The sequence below is a fragment of the Phoxinus phoxinus genome (assembly GCF_949152265.1).
Source record: "Phoxinus phoxinus genome assembly, chromosome: 7".
Lineage (NCBI taxonomy): Eukaryota > Metazoa > Chordata > Actinopteri > Cypriniformes > Leuciscidae > Phoxinus > Phoxinus phoxinus.
Genome location: NC_136882.1, coordinates 1,156,896 through 1,174,985, shown reverse-complemented (window position 1 = coordinate 1,174,985; position 18,090 = coordinate 1,156,896). Strand labels below are relative to the sequence as shown.

The window sequence follows — 18,090 nt, the reverse complement described above, 5'->3', positions numbered from 1 at the left end:
AAAACCCGTAAGGCAACGTCGTATAATCTGGCAGTAGCACACGTTTGTTATACACAATTCTGAAGTTTTTCTCAACCGTTTTATTGTGTAGTGTGAGACGTCTCTTATTGCGTGCGATAGTCCCTGTGCGCACCTTCAGTCGTAGGCTGTCACCTGTCTCGGTGTACGCGCGCACTAGTGCTATCAGACTATGCAGCGTGACTATTTGTGCATTTTCAGTATTGAGCGTGATTCCTTTAGCTTTGAGACACGTATGTCCTTTTAGAGTTTTAAAACCGTAAGATTTCGGTCCTGACGAGCAAAATTCATGAATCGAATCGTCCGGAGCTAATTCGCTCGTGAGCTGACCGAGGTAAGGACCTGTTTCAGGCTTCCAATCCCCGTCTTTCGATACGAACACGACGCTATCTGTGTCACAATAAATCACCCTACGGTCTAATTTTCCAAAAGATTATAGAGCTCGAGTCGCGCGTATGCTGTAGTGAAAGCCCCTATAAAAATGTTGACATTCTGGGTAGGTGAGGGGTCTTGTGCGGCGTAAGCCCATTGCACCAGTGCAACGGATTCAGATACAAAGGAAAAATATTTTATCACGTGCGAGCTGCTGAAGAGACATTGTGTAAACTCTCCCGGATCTGTCAAAAGTTCCGTGGTGCACAGATGAGAGCGCAGAGAGAAGCGCCCCCACAAGGTATTCAAAATTAGCTTGCTTATGGATCTTTTTGCCGAATTATGTCCTATTTTAGCGATGTCTAGCTGAACGCCTTGTTTGTCAAGATAATCGGTGACATAATACTGCTTGTCTTCATCCGTCACTACGTGTGCGGGAAAGCCAGAGGCTTCCTGTTTGGATTTGAGAAACGTTTTAACATAATCTGTGAACAGACTGTCAGAGTTTTGCTCGAAATGCCACACCTCATGGATTTTCAGAACACGATAGCCCTGTTGAATAGCTTTGTCTAGCTCAATACTAACCCATGTGCCCGTAATACTTCTTTCAGCCTCACTGTGGCAGCATTGTGCATCCTGGAACTGATTCTCTACACAGACCCGACACAAACCAAACATGAGTTTACCGCCGCTTCTGTACGGCAGAACCGGATGAAACAGTTTGCGGGGTGGAAGCACAGTAGCTCTGACAAGACCAAAATAGTTCTCCAACGGCTCAAAATCCTTAAAAATTATTTTAGGATGCCCGACGGGGTACGTTTTGTTAGCCTGGACGAACGGGTATAGCGATGTGAAATCATAATAATCTACACGCTCACCATCTCCTGTCTTGTGATACAACCTAAAGGCGTTTGTGCGGCCGCCGTAAAGTGCGTCACGTGGTCTCAGTCTCGAAGGTGCATCATTAGTTGACATGTATTGAATAACCTCAGGATCTGTTTGCATCGCCAGTTCCCATTCGCACTCCCAGATAGAGACTACACGTAAGGAATAGACTTTACGAAGCGTTTCTAATTTCTCGTCCGACTGTCTTCTGAGTGAGCCAAAAGACACTTTAGATAGTGGCTGGATTTCCTCTGCCTTAAATCTACAGTCGTGACCATGGTAGAAGCAGCCCAAGTACTCATATGCAGTTTTCACCCCATCACTAGATTCATAAAACCCGTCAAGATGGAATGGACCGATGGATCGTTCACCATAATTTAGCGCGTGCTGTATATCAATATTTTGGCTATTTTTAATATATTCAAGCCATTGTATAGATGCACTTGAAAACGTTTTGTATTGATTTAAATATGCGTGTGTGTGTGTTAACGCTATAGTATCACGACTCAAAAAATTTGTTTTGAACACTTTCATACATGTGCCTGCCAATGTCACTGATTTAAACGGATCAATGTTTGTACATTCGATGAATTCTTCACGGTATTTGATACACGCCTGTCGCAGAATAATCACATCGTTCCGACAGTAAAAAGCTAACTCCTTTTTGAAGTCAAACACACTAGTCAATACACCTGCGTACCACGTATCGAATCTGGTACGGACAGTTGTACTCATCGTCTCGTAGCCATACAACTCTTTTGCAGGATAAGGACCTCTGTAGTCATTGTTCTTCCTAGTGTTAAACATGTGTGGGAAGAAGCCCTTATCAGATACATCTAAGCTTAACGCAGCGGGTATTTTTGCAAGCGCTAGAGGCAGAAACTGGAAGCTGTCTATAAAACGTTGTCTAAACAACGAATCATACATATACAAGATACGGCATCCTTGCATAATAATTTTCGGTGCTATACCTTCGGTGGTGAGGTATTTCAACAATAAGTAGCAGTCAAAAGATGACGAGTTATGAGCGATGAACGTGTAATCTCTGTATTTTGGTCGCCTGTAGTGTTTAATCAGACGAGCCACGCAGTCTGTACCTCCAGCTTCAAACGACTCCCCGTCGTGCGTCATAGCGCATACGTAATTAGCTATGTGCCGACCTTCTTCAGACATTGTCTCAAAATCATAATAAATGTATTTTTCGTCATGCACCTCAGGCTTTAGTGGCTGAATGTAACATTCGTGGCTAGCGCCGTCTGTCAGACTCTGCCGGCAATGCACACAACACTCTGCAGCGCACTTGTGCTGTTTTATCTGATCGACACTGCTCCTTGCAACTCTATACGTCCTATGACATTTAGCGCAGTATCTGATCGTGTCACATTGCGATTTTTCGGTAGATGTACGGTCTTGTTTATGGGTGTCGTAGCAAAATGTGTTTCTGCAGTATCTGAGACAATCGGAACACTGTTTATAAACCGTCGCGTGCGTGCGACATTCAGACGTGGTACAGATGTTACACACGTGCTTGCATTTATGTGTTCTATTATCATTATGTCCTTTGAAACAGAATTGACAGAAATAGCTCGTCCCTAAAAAACCCTTCAGATTTTTTATTAAATGATAATGATTTTCGTGGTTATATAGATGCACTGTTTTTGGATGAATTTCATCAGTGTTTTTGAACACCTGCACCGCACCTGCGCTGTCCCTGTGAAAAACAACAATTTTTAGATCTAGATAATTTTCGAAGACATGCACGTCGTGAAACCCTATTTTATCATATGGCGTGAAACCACAGACTGTGTGGATGTCTTTTGCCGGTGCTTGTAACTCAAAGTCGTTGTATTCTGGATTTAGAAAATGCGCTAGACAGTAGCTGAAACACATAAAATCCGAGAAGTTATTTGGACTGAATAAATGCATTTTATTTCTTTTAATAGTTTCGCTTATGGCCAAGTGTGCAACCCTTCTACGCCCGCCTGAGGGTTGGTCCATAGCAATAGATACCTGTAGCGTCAGAGACGAATCTGTGTTTACATCTCGGTTGCTTTGAGCGGCTTTTTCGATCTGTTCAATGAACAGTGATGCGTCGTGATTGTTTTCAGGGCTTAATACAGTATTTATGGCTGTCGGGAGAGAGTCCCCCGACAAGGCGATGTTAACATAACCTGTATCACCAGCCAACAATTGTGAAAAATCTACAATTTCATTTAGAATATTACTCAGATGAATATTATATTCCGCTAAATCAGTTGCATCTATTCTACTGAGGTCCAGTGTTCTAATTATCTCTACACCGTTAAACAACCGTCTCGGAATTATAGTGAATTCACCAGCATACCCACCTTCGTGCGTCAAACTATGAATATCGCTTTGACTAAGTCCCATATCTGGTAATAGAGGATCATAATTTAACGAAGACGAAGCGCCGTTACCGACCTGTGTGTTTCCGTCATTATCATTGTCTTCACGCGTTTCTAGCCATGTTCGTTGTTCAGCTATAATATTTTGTAATCTATCGGTAGTGGATAACTCATTCGTGTTTAACAATCGTAATTGGTCATTTATTAAGCGACGTAATTGGACGTTATTTGAGGTCTGTCTTAATCTGTCATCGTCAGAATCGACTCTCGCTCTTTTGGATAACATTTTGTGGTGTTTTTATTTATTTAAAAATGATACAATGCATTCGTAGCTGTCCTACTACCAGATTTCACACAACAATATTGACAAATTAAAAATGTACAGATGGCAATAAATGTGCATTACAATACAACTCTCAACAACGACACCCCATTAATACAATCACATATTTGTAACGTGTAAGAACGAAAAAACAAAATTAAAAATAATAAAATAAAATAAAAAAACTTCGTAATCAGAGTAATTTCATCATCTTCTCATAAAACATCATAAAACATTACCCCCTCAATTGTCTCTGGATTACTTTAAAACCTTCAGAGAACAAACTCAGAGCAACGGTGCTTAGCTGTTGGTCAGCCCTCACCTGTTCAAGCTCTTGCTGCATCAATAGTTGTATGTGACGTTGTTGTGCATGTTCGGCTTCTATCTGCTCATGACGTTGCTCGAGAAAAGCAGCCACACTTGTCACGTCTGAAGCCAGCTGATTCTGGCGTTCGATCACAGTACGCAGTAGTCCAACTACTTCTCGCAGCGAACCATAGACCAAGTCTTCTGTCTCTTGAAACGTCAAAGGCTGGGAAACTATATCCAAAATCCTTAAAAAATTTATATTAACCGACCGGAGAGTATCGATATTCAGTGTGTGTACATCCTCTTCTCTGTATATCGGTCTGTAGTATGCACCAGGGTCGGAACTGCAGCTACTGACGGATGATGAGTCTCGTTCAGAGACGGCGGCGTCGAGGACATCTGCTTGTGATTCAAGGAAAATTTCCAAACCTCCTTCGGAGTGGTCTTGCTCTGTAGGAGATACAATAACCATCATTATATTAATTATTTATTCAGAAATATGTTTAAAACAAAATATGTAGTCTATATCTTACCGTTATCCCCCTCAGCTTCGCTCTGCTCAGAACACACTTCCTCACTCGTATGCTGATCCGAGTCGAATCTGGCTCGTTTCTCGTACGTTCCAGTAGTTGATGGGTAATCCTTCGTTGTTGATGTACACGGGTCCGGAGAATTTTGTTCTGAAAAATTATTTAAATATTCATCATCAAATAATGATAATAAAAATAAAATAAATAAAAAAATATATATATATAAACCCATTAGTCCTACCTATGTCAGGGTAGGAAAATTGTATTCCACAATCTGTGTCGTATTCCCCATACACTTCACGGAGTCTTTTTATTCCTCTGGCACTAGTAGCAGAACATGCAGCCTCGTCAACCGTCTCATCCACTGTACGACTGTCCCTGTGAGTGGACGTAGGTGTGCCCCATGGAGAGACATCGTCATAGACGAAAGCCAATGGCGTTGAGGGCCTCTCACATGCCTTAGCAATCTCCATGATGACGTCAGCTACCTGTGGTGTTTCCTCGTACGGCAGGGGATTCTCTGCAACTACGCTATCTGTAGGAAAGTAAAACATTTTTTCTTTGTAAAAAAATACTAAATGATGTAGGAAAATATATATTTTATCCTGGGAAAAAACAAAACAAAAACACACCTGTTAATTCGCCGTTTGGAAATATGCGATCGTCTGGATCAGACAAATAAATATTGTTAGTATCGAAAAAACACATCGTTACATTTAAAATAAAATATTTACATTCAAATACAAATACTCACAATAATCGTCCAACATTTTGACGATCTCGGGATCCAGTTCCAAGCCCATTACAGAGTCATCTGCTTCATATAGATAAAAATAAATACTTTATTTTAAACAAATCTAGGTATAACAACATATTTTTTCTTTTTTTCTTTTTAAAAAAGAAAAGAAAAGAAAAGAAACAGACTCTTACCGTTTTGGCTGTAACAATCCATGTTCGTATGATGAGAAAATGCGATCGGGGTCGTTCCGTCTCTAGATGGTTTGTAACAATGAAATGGCGAAGTTATAAACGCGACTTCAGATTCGTCTTCCCCCACACCCCATTTTTTCGAAGACCCCCTTTTTGATGTTTGATATCTGATGTCGCGATAAAAATAATTCACACCTCCATATGAAACGACACCTGCTGGCCTAGAAACAACATGAAATAAAACCCCTACAGACATCTGGGAGCCGCAGTGTGTGTGTGTGTGTGTGTGTGTGTGTGTGTGTGTGTGTGTGTGTGTGTGTGTGTGTGTGTGTGTGTGTGTGTGTGTGTGTATGTGTGTGTGTGTGTGCGTGTGTGTGGGTATGTGTGTGTGTGTGTGTGTGTGCGTGTGTGTGTGTGTATGTGTGTGCGTATGTGTGCGCGTGTGTGCGCGTGTGCGCCATGTTGGGTAACTAGTTGTTATTTTTCTCACGGTTGTCACACGGTGTGGGAGGGATCACGAGTCGACGCATGGAAGTGACGTCATTTACCGCATCACTAACCACGACCAACGGGGGCTAAGGTGTGTGACTACCTACCTTAGGAGGCGTGGTCTGCGAGCCTCCCTGCTCGTCTCTCATACCAATCATTACGGTCAAACCTTTGAGAAGGTCAGACGTGTTTAACAAAACGTAGAGGACATCTCTAAACCCCTAGTTAAGAGCTACGTACTTTCTTTCAACAAAGGTATTTTTTAAAATAGTTTAAAAACAACATAGTTGGGAAAAACACATGTTATATGTTGTAACATTTACAAAAAAGTATGAATTTAAAATCCATGTGTTTTATGATAAACTTTTGAGACTTAAAACACTAAACATAAGACTTTTTTGTTTTTTTGTTTAATGTTTTAATTTAGAAAACACAATTAAAAAACTCTTTTAACATTTTAACAAATGTAAAACCCCCCTTTCTTTAATAAAAACACAATCCATCACATAGACCTATTCTTTTATTATACATTTTCTTATTATACATTATAACTATCATTATATTTGTCGTTTTGGAATGTTTTTCATCGTTTTCCAACATTTACACCTCAAAACACGCATACACAGCTAAGGATCCATACACTGTGATTGAAACAGACAAAACATGACAGCTGCATCAGCAGGTGCTCCGTACAGAAAAACTTATCAGACGTTCAATTCTTAACACAAATTCTACATGGGTAAAACAAGGAATGGGCTAACCTGAGAGATTCTCCCACGATACAGTTCACGCCCTTAGGGGAGGGGCAAGTGTGGGAATTTTCCCACACTCACCGCGCATGCGCACTCAGGAACTCCCACGGGTGGGGGCTATGGGCATCGGAATTTTATGAGGGGTCATAAAACTGTCACTTTGACGAGTTGTGCCCCTCTATTCTCTCTCTGTAATCCTACCTTCACCCACCCCAAACTGCAAACTCCTCTATATCCACAGTCCCATAAGCACAACACTGCACTAAAACTTTAACCATTCATGGCAGAAAACCTCCCAGAAACTATTCTTAACTTTTCCCACCCCAGACTATTCTGTTGCAGTTTACTTTATTACACTCCCTCCAACATAAGCACTGCACTCGTTTCACTTTTGTTGTTCATACTGGCACTATCCAAACAATTTCTGAATAATTAATGAATTGTGTGTGTGACAGTTGTTTCTGCACAAGTAAATTCAGTCAAAGAAAGATACATATTGTATTTTATACCCAGGCAATGGACAAATGTCTGCTCATGTACTTTTATTATTGCAAATGAAAGGTTACAGATATTACAGTGAGAAGAAAATACATAAATAAATGAAATAGGGGGGGGGGGGTACGGACATCATAAGTCTGCTCAGGTCATTGGTTCAGAATTACTTAATTTGTCTGCTATATCGTTGCACAGTAGCTAGGTGTCACTAGTGAGCAATAATGAATGAAGCTTCGAGTAATGAACCTTTGGGTGAAGCAATGGGCTGCGAGGTCTCAGTGGTTCAGGAAGCCTCATTTAGCCATCACTAGTGGTCAGTCCTTCTGTCACGGGTCTGGTGCGGGTGAGGAAAGGCAGAGGTGCAAAGCTCCAATTCAAACTTTTACTATAATATATGTACACAAAACTGGTACAGGCAGACGGGTAACACTCACAATACAATGTAACATAAACACTAACATATACAATGACCGACAAGGACAGACTGAACAGAAGCAACCTAAATACAGATACAAACTAACACTAGCAAGGTGAAGACAGGTGACACAGATGATGAGGACGATGAACAGGGGGATGATTGAGGGAGTGAGTTCAGGTGTGGAGACAAGAAGGATTCTGGGAAGTGTAGTGCAGACTAAGACAGACAGGTGCAGACGAAGACTGTGACAGTAGTAGCCTATAGAGGCATTTCAGTTATTGAATTATTTCCAGCCTTAGTGGGTCATATGACTGGCACACAAAAAAAAAGTGGGTCGCAGTAGGCAAAAGGTTGAGAAATCCTGTTCTAAAGCATTTTTAGTCAATAAAATGTTAACAAAATAGTACATATATTTGACCATTAATTGTTGACATTATAGGGGAAGCCGAGCTTCCCTTGCAGTCTTAAAGAAATCGCCACTGCTACATAGACAGAAACCCACTTTGCCACCGAGTTTCTGAGTGAGTATGGACATTGAGAACTAAAATGGAATTGACATTTTTAGACAAGATATAGTTAAGCTCATTAGAGTTTGTGAATTCTTGGCTAGTGTGCGTGGGACGCTGCCACCCATGTTGCTGCAGTAGATGTGCTCAGGATTTGCGCTGCAGGGCAGAGTTGTCTGTGTTTTGCACACGGACGGAGCTTCAGGACGGGTTTCATCATTGCGCATCTCACCATTGGACAGAAGTGTTTGGATAGACTGTCATTTTAAACTTTTTATGTTACCAAGGAACCGTGAGTACAGACAATGTTTGGTTTTTTTGGAAGATTTCAACTAAGCTCCAACAAGCGCGCCAACGTTATGGTAGCCTACCACAAAACAAAAAATCAAAAACCCCGGGAATTGTTCAGTCATTGCATTTGGGTCATGAGGACATTTTAAAAGGGTAACTCACCTGGTTCTGGAAATAAATATAAATATATTTGTGTGTACACATTCAATCTTTGTGGTCTGATATTTATGTGTGTGCGATGGGAATGTGATTGGTGTGGTTTTTGCAAATAAGGGTTTTAGTGGCTAAGTATATGTACATGGGATTTTTATGCTCATTAGGAAAAACACAGTATAGCTATATTTAAGCTAACCAGGTCTCTCTACACTCTAGCCAGGGTTGCATGCCCGAAGTTGTTAGTTGCTGTGTATATAGTACATCCTAATTTTAAATTATAGTAATCTCTCACCAATTAATTCCCCATGCACATGATAAATCCCGAAACGTGGAATTGAGGAGGGTTACACAAATGTATCAATCAATCAATCAATCAATCAATCAAACTTTATTTATATAGCACTTTACAGCAACCTACAGGTATCCAAAGTGCTTTACATCAAAGGATAAAAACAACACAATGACAACAAAAACACAGACAACAAAATGTCACACCACTACTGGGTATTGAATGCCATTCTAAACAGGTATGTTTTAAGTTTAGACCTAAAGGTAGACTCCTCTGTGATTATACGCATGTCCGGCGGTAATATGTTCCAGAGTCTTGGTGCAGCAACGCCGAACGCCTGACCACCCCACCGATTATATCGTGACCTTGGCACTTCTAAAACCAATTGATTAGAGGACCGCAACACTCTGCCATGGTCACGCAAATCTCGACTAAAATCTCAGCTAAATACTCCGGTGCCAGGCCATTTAAGGCTTTAAAAACAAACAGTAAAATCTTGAACTCTATTCCAAAACGCACAGGAAGCCAATGAAGAGTAAAAAGGACGGGCGTGATATGTGCCCGCCTAGATGTGTTAGTTAAAAACCTAGCAGCCGCATTTTGCACCAGTTGAAGACGAGCTATGGAGGTTTGCTTCAAACCAACATAGAGAGCATTACAATAGTCCAGCCTCGAACTAATAAAAGCATGAATTGCCTTTTCCAGATCATGCCTGTTAAGAAAAGGCTTAAATTTAGCCAGTAGACGAAGCTGGAAGAAGCTCATTCTTACAACATTTGAGATTTGTTTGTCAAAATATAAGTTACAGTCAAAAGTGACCCCCAAGTTTTTAACAGCTGGCTTCAGGAATGATGCCATGGTTCCTAAACTAACCGATGGACCATTTAGGGAGTTACTAAAAATTATGCACTCCGTTTTAGCTTCATTTAAGCTAAGAAAGTTTTGTGACAGCCACAGCTTGATATCTTTAATACAGTCCAGAAGGGAGTCTAACACCGTTTTATCTTCCGATTTCAAAGGGAAATACATTTGCAGATCATCTGCATAGCAGTGAAAGGACAGGTTGTGCTTTCCAATAATTGCCCCTAATGGAAGCATATATAAGGAAAACAGGATTGGTCCCAGAATTGAACCCTGGGGTACCCCACAAGAAAGTGGAGCAGCTGACGAGGAGCAGTCACCTATCATAACAGAGAAACTCCTATTTGCCAGATAGGAGCTAAACCATTTAAGCGCTGAACCTCGAATGCCTACACAGTCATCAAGGCGAGAGAGGAGAACTGCGTGGTCCACCGTATCAAACGCCGCTGTGAGGTCTAAAAGCACCAAAACCGCTGGATTACCGGCATCTACAGACAGGGCGATATCATTATGTACTCTCAGTAAAGCAGACTCAGTACTATGGCGTGATCTAAAACCAGACTGAAACTTTTCAAGTACAGAGTTCTGTTGCAAAAAGGCTTGTAACTGTAAAAAAACAACTTTTTCCAAAACTTTCGACAAAAACGGCAGATGAGAGACAGGTCTAAAATTGGACAACACTGTAGGGTCCAGATTTGGCTTTTTAAGTAGGGGCTTGACCACAGCATGTTTAAATGCAGCCGGGACAGAACCCACACTAAGACACAGATTTAAAAAAGTGAGTAAACTTGGCCCAATGGAGCTATTAAAAACGTCCTTCACTATCCTGGCTGGGACAATGTCTGAAGGACAAAAGGTTGAATTCAAATGTTGTACTATATCAGAGAGCTGCGTCAGAGAAACTGGTTTAAATTCATCCAATATTGCAGAGCACCCAGGGACACCATCTATAAGCACGTCAAAATTAGCCCCACAGTTTTGCCTTACAGACGCTACTTTGTCAATAAAATAACAGAGAAATTTCTCACATATAGTAATAGAAACCTCAGTCGGATCAGCGGTGCATGGATTTACAACAGAGTTTATAGTATTAAATAACACTCTAGGTTCATTGCAACTGTTAGCAATGATCGAAGAGAGATGTTGCATTTTTGCCACCTTCACAGCCTTCTGATATGCGGCAACACTATCCCTTAATAAGCCCAGAGAGACATGTAAATTGTCAAATGTATTGCAGTTTAGAGGGAAAAAATAACATTTCAAGTGCATTAATGCACACAGTAATACTAAACACATTTAAAATACATCAACAAAATAATTTTGGACAACACACTTGATTTGAAATTAAAATTATTTTCCATAAATTTTATTTAGTATATTAGTCAATACATAAAAATAACTGTACTTATTTAAAACACTATAAAATCATAATGATTTAAAATGTATGTTTAAGTAAAACTTAAGTAGACATTATTACAAAGGGCATTTTTAAAACATGCACTTACGTGTTTTTAGAAATAATAATAATACATCGAACGTGTATAGCGCTTTTTTGGTCACTCAAAGACGCTTCACATGGGGAATAAAACAAGACACAACAAAACAAAACAACAAGGGGTTTAGGGAAAAGCTAGTTTGAACAGGTGGGTTTTGAGTACTGATTTGAAGTTTGGCAGTGAGTCGGAGTTTCTAATGGATGTAGGGAGTGAGTTCCAGAGGGTGGGGGTGAGGGTGATAGCGAAGGCTCGATCCCCCAAAGTCCGGCGGTTAGTGCGGACGGTCGGAGTAAGGCGGTTTGTGCCAGCTGAACGGAGGTGGCGGGTGGGTTGGTGCTGTTCCAGGAGCTCAGTGAGGTAGGGCGGGGCCAGGTTATGGAGGGACTTATAGGTGAGGAGAAGGAGCTTATATTGAATGCGATAGTGAACAGGTAGCCAATGGAGCTGACGGAGAACGGGGGTGATGTGTTCTCTTGACCGGGTGTGAGTTAGGAGACGGGCAGCTGAGTTCTGGATGTATTGCAGTTTTTGTAGTTGATTGGTAGGAAGTCCGTATAGAAGGCTATTGCAGTAGTCAAGTCTTGAAGTTATGAATGCGTGAATGAGGATTTTAGCTGTTGACAAGGTAAGGAAGGGGCGAATGCGAGCAATGTTGAGGAGGTGGAAAAAGGATAGTTTAGTGATATGGTTGATGTGCGTTTGGTATGAGAGGGTGGAGTCCATTATGATACCAAGGTTTCGGACAGAAAGGGAGGGGGTGACAATATGTCCGTCGATAAATGGTAAATGGACTGCATTTATATAGCGCTTTCACAGACCCAATGGCCACCAAAGCGCTTTACAATATTGCCTCACATTCACCCATTCATTCATACACAGACGGCGGTGTCAGCCATGCAAGGCGATCCAGCTCGTCGGGAGCAGCTGGGGTTAGGTGTGTGAGAGAGTGTGTGAGTGTGTGTGTCGGGAGCAGCTGGGGTTAGGTGTCTTGCTCAAGGACACCTCGACACTTGGTCAGGTGGAACCGGGGATTGAACCACCAACCTTCCGGTTTGTAGACAATCTACATGAACCACTGAGCCACTGCCGATAAGGAGAGTAAAGTTCTTAATAGAAGAGAGGAGAGATTTTGGGCCAGTGATAAGGAGTTCTGTTTTACTGCTGTTGTGTTTAAGAAGATTATTGTCCATCCAGATTTTAATGTCGGAAATGCAATCGGTGATGGTGGAGAGAATAGCCGGGGTGATGGATTTGGTGGACAAGTAGATTTGGGTATCATCGGCGTAGCAGTGAAAATGGAGTCCATGGTTGCGGATGATCTGACCAAGGGGAAGCATGTAGATGGTGAAGAGGAGGGGGCCGAGCACGGAACCTTGGGGGGCGCCATGGGTGACAGCGGAGGTGTGGGAGTTGCAGTTGTTAACAGAGACAAAATGGTGACGGTCAGAGAGGTAAGATGTGAGCCAGAGAAGTGCTGTACCAGAGATGCCAATAGATTTAAGACGATGGAGGAGGACAGTATGGTCTATAGTGTCAAATGCAGCGGAGAGGTCGAGGAGAAGGAGGATGGATATGAAACCAGAGTCGGCAGCAATGAGGAGATCATTTGTGACTTTAAGAAGGGCTGTTTCTGTGCTGTGGTGTGGACGGAATCGGTACTGAAATGTGTCGAAGAGTTGAGAGGAGTGGAGATATTGATGGAGTTGTGTGTTGACGGCGCGTTCCAGAATTTTTGAAAGTAACGGGAGATTGGAGATGGGTCTGAAGTTATCTAGATTGTCAGGGTTGAGGCAAGGAAATATTGTCATGAAAGTGTACTAACGTTAAACTTAATTAGATATTATTACAAAGTGCATTTGTAAAAAGTGCACTTAAGTGTGTTAAGAAATATTGTCATTAAAGTGCATTCCCTTTAAGTACACTTCAGTGGTCTTTAATTTGAACTATATTGTATTATCTGCAAGTGCACTTTTCAAAAAGTATACTTTTATGATTTTAAGCACACAAAAACTACGCTTTCAATACAATTAAGCACACTTCTTTTCACAAGGGTAATAGAGTTGTAATTTGCGGTTACATCATCTGTAACTAAAAAATCTCTTATCTATATAAAAACAATTTTAGCTTAATTTTAAGCAAAGCATGCAGATAATTGCTTGAGAAGTTATAATTAAGGTATTTAACTGAAGCACTTGATTATACTTGGAGTGAATCATTAAACCCCCCTGCTATGTTTTCATGATTGAGCGGGTGGCAGCGGGACTTCAGTCGGAGGGTTTGGCACATCATCAATCTTTAAATCACGGCAGAACAACACTGGTTCTTTACCGAGACCCAGTTTGTACTGCCACAGATATAAAGACTCGTTTGGCTCCAGCTCAAATGTGAGTTGTTCTTCCTCTTCAGTCACTTCGTTCCAGCTTTCGCTTTCAGTGCTGACATGTGAACCTCCATATTCTGCAGAAAAGGAGAACTGAACCTTCGCAATTAATGCTGCAAGCAATCCAGATTCAGCTGTGACTGACGCGGATATCTTCCAGTCGTGTGTGATCTGGGACATCTTCTGCTTATCGTAGCCAACCTTTTTATTGATTTTCCTTTGCCATCTCACTGATTTTTTGGTGTCATTAGTTATAGTTCTAATATTCTCCCACATGCCAAAGGCTGGGCCTATAGTTACTGCCAGCCCACCCGGAAGGAAGTTAAGAACATCGGGATGAACAGAATAGACACCAGTGCGCTTATCATTGCTGAGGTCGGTACCGGTGTAGAACTCGACTCCCCAATCTGAGGCTGGCTTGAGGAAGGAGAAGTAACCTTGTACACCCCAGTAATAGAGGCCGTTTCTGCAGTCAGGATCCAGGTTGTATTCTACAGCTTCCGAGTCGTGATTCATGTTTTTTGTTCTTCGATAAGTGCCCTTTTCTTGGAAGATGATGTAAAAATAGTTAGTGTTTGCAAAGTAGTGGTCTCCCCCTCGGCAGTTGGGATGAAGGCTGAAAACTTCAGCATCGGTATCTGACCGCAGGTTCTTGACTCTGCGGTAGGAATTGCCCTTGATGACGTAAAGGTAGTTATTCCAATCTCCAAGGTAATGGTCTCCATTTTGGCAGGCAGGGTGCAGACTCCAAATAGAGAGTTCATGACCTTTATTCAAATTTTTTGACAGCATATAGCAGCCGAGATCAGAGCGGATTATATAATACCAGTCATCCACTGCACAGAAGTCAGTGCCTTTTGCTTTGCTCTTGGGAATAATGCCTGTCATCGTGCCTGAACCTGCAACACAGAATAAGCCAAACATTCAATCTCCACACCAGATGAATGCTGTTACTTTAGTCCTTCTATAGATTGAGCTCACTGATTACCAAACAGCTTTATAGGAAAAATTAAAGATAACTGATGAAATAAAAGCTCAGGATTATATCAGTGCAAGGCGAGACACTACAGGTGAATTGGGTAAAATTTTGTAATGTACATCACAATGAAACATCCTCAGTTGATTACTTGCACAAGTATATTAAAAAAATACAAGTTTTTGAAGTTTGTGTTTAATTATACAAATGATGCATTATCTCATTAAATATTTGCAATTTTGCATATATTTTCGGTGGATAGATCTGAACATATGATAAAGCCAGGTGCAAAATTATGTTTTCATTTTGTTTACACACAAGATGAAGAAAATTTTCAGAGAGATGTCAGGATATATGCTTTCATTTCTTGGGAAAGCCAAATATACTGTCCATAGCCTAAAAACAAAATTTGTATATGTCGATTTTCGACACATTTTTTTAAATTAAAATGTCAGGAAATCAGGCCAGGAATGAATTATTAACAAATCCCTCAGAACATATCTTCAAAATACTGTTAAGTGTATAACTGGAAAGTTTGGTGTACATAAGTGCTATGTTGTTTGTACTGGAGAATGACAAAAAAATTATTTTGAGAAAACGGCATTGAAAGATTTAAATAGGGGAATTTAATACATTTCTATTGGAAAACATTGCTCAAAAACAAAATAAATTCTCAGGCCCTTTGTAATAATAATATATAATATTTCAAGCTCATGAAAAAAATATTTATTTAATAACATGACAGGCATATAAGGCCTAAAACTGCAGTAACTGAATGAATTAACAGTGGCAGACTACACAACGTGTTGCGAAAAAAATCTTTTTTAATCTTCTCCGTAACCACTTGACAGATCTTTATCAAGATCAATAACATTTATTTTATCAAATAATATAAAATCATCTTGTATCCGTGGCTCTATTCACTGATGAACCTATATACACTGTAAAACATTATCGTGATTTTAATGGTAAAAGATTTTAACGGTAAAAGATTTTAACGGTAAAAATGCTACAGTGAGAAACTGTTAATCGGTTATCGGAAAGTTTCCTTACTATAACAGGGCTCTCAAGTGTCACGCATTGAGCGTGACAGTCACTCATTTCGGTCTTGTCACACACTCCCGCCACACATTGTATTTCTCACGCGGAAAAACTATTTATAATATATTTAATATGCCGCAGTGCCCAAAATGTATCTGGCCGCGCCGCTGTCACTATGGAGCCGGCAGGAAACAAGCGTGTCGCCGCGTCTCCCCTGGAGTTCTTAGTTGAGCCTGCCACTTTACTGCCAATCAAAAAAAAGAAAGGGGCTACACATTAGCCAATCAGAAAATAGCACTATTGTATCTGGGTAAGATTTAACGTAACAAACAATGGGGGGAAAAGCATATCCTGGAATTGTTCACGTGAAAGTTTCGTTCACCCACAGAGGAAAACACTAGATCTCCTCATGATCTCCTCTTTTAATGTTACAACAAATTCACAACTTGTTTGACACAAACAATGACAGCTTGACTGCTGTTAGAGAATGTTTCCCAGATAATTAGCATCAGTTCTTCATGAGTTACTGTAACTTAGCCAACAGTTTACAGCCTGTTCACTGACAACACCTGCTCAGAACAAGTAGTCTAGGCCTAGTCATGATCTATTTTCATGATCACACGATGACTGACATATTGTTACATTATAAACATCTCTCTCTCCAAATAGGCTTAATAATTTTATTAGCACTAAATAAATTAAAGTGTATTGCATAGTCGTTGTTATAAGTCACTTTTAAAATCATGTCATATTTTATAATTATATCCTGGCCATGGATGCATTAATCATTGCATCTGTCTTTCAAATATGTCAGGTAAAAAGCATACTTTGTATTTGGTTGAATTGTCAGTGCCATGTGTCAAATATGTTCTTATGCAAGTCTGAGCAATTATTAATAATAACAAAAACACTAATAATAATATTATTAATGAAACACCCCCATTCCTGCGAACCACCCAGACCCCCCCCCCCTATTAATGGCAAAGGTGTAATTACACATATATGAATATATGAGACTTCTTCTGACTTTAATATTCAATTTCTACTCTATTTTATTAATTACTAGTTAGCATATTTATAAGGTCTGTAATACAAAATAACATTGGCTCCAGAAAACAGGTGTTGAAATTAACTATGAGTCCACAAGTGCTCAGTATTAGAAACATACTTACCTGTTGGACTGTAGCCGGGGTCAGAAGAGCAGCTTCTCCTCGATCTGGTCTGAGAGATGAGTGTCTGACAGATTTCTGTCTTATATAAAGCTCTTCTGAGGGGCTGGACAAACACACACAAGCCTCAACAGACCCGTCAGTGCAATGCTTCATGTGAAAGGTATTTGGCTCTGTTCCTGTCTCTATATGTGAAATGTAAGCAGTTTTCCAGCACTTTCAAGCAGTGGCTGACAGTGCTTTGCAAGAAAATAACAATTATAAATGTACTTAAAGGTGCTGTATGTAGATTTTATACTAAAACTAATCCCTTTTTAATTGCCTGTGTGTGAAGGGGTTGTAATCTCACAGTAAGATGATCCACTTTGCGGGTGATCCACTTCCCTAGGTCAACTGGGAAGCTTTGTAGAGGAGCTGGATGTGCTGCTGTCTTCTTTCCCTGAGGATGGCACCCCACTTGTAGTCTTTGGTGATTTCAACATTCATCTAGAGAAGCCGTATGCAACAGACTTCATCTCTCTCCTAGCCTCATTCGATCTCAAACGGCTCATCACCTCAGGTACTCACAAATCAGGCAACCAACTGGACCTGGTATACACACGCAACTGCATCACAGACAACATTTTGGTGAAACCTCTCCATGTTTCTGATCATTTCCTCATTACATTCAATCTACAACTCACTACCCATGCTCCACCAACCCCCCTACCAGTTACTTTCAGACGAAACCTGGGCTCACTCTCTCCCTCCCATCTCTCCTCTGCTGTGTCATCTTCTCTTCCCTCACACTCACACTTCTCATCTCTGGATGTTAATACCGCAACAGATACTTTATGCTCCACTTTAACTTCTTCTTTAGACAATATCTGCCCTATCTCCTCCAGGCCAGCACGTACTACTCCCTCTAACCCCTGGTTATCTGAGGTTCTTCGTGATCACCGGACTAAACTCAGGGCAACAGAGAGGAAATGGCTCAAATCAAAAGACACAACTGACCTTAGTATGTATCAATCTCTGCTCTCTTCCTTTTCTGTTGATG

At 40.7% G+C, this 18,090-nt stretch overlaps 1 protein-coding gene and 1 long non-coding RNA gene across 2 annotated transcripts in view; one reads left to right on the top strand and one right to left on the bottom strand.

Annotated features, from left to right (window-relative positions):
- LOC307002135 overlaps positions 1-18,090 on the top strand; it is a 172,065-nt gene that overhangs the window by 31,163 nt on the left and 122,812 nt on the right. The gene's annotated exons all lie outside the window — the stretch shown is intronic.
- On the bottom strand, positions 9,209-17,190 carry LOC307002225 (uncharacterized protein). The gene is made up of 2 exons (XM_079619595.1): positions 17,055-17,190; positions 9,209-14,764 (listed from the first exon to the last, which is right to left on the bottom strand). Exon 2 carries the CDS (start codon positions 14,751-14,753, stop codon positions 13,722-13,724), a length of 1,032 nt encoding a protein of 343 aa, XP_079475721.1. The 5' UTR covers positions 14,754-14,764; positions 17,055-17,190; the 3' UTR covers positions 9,209-13,721.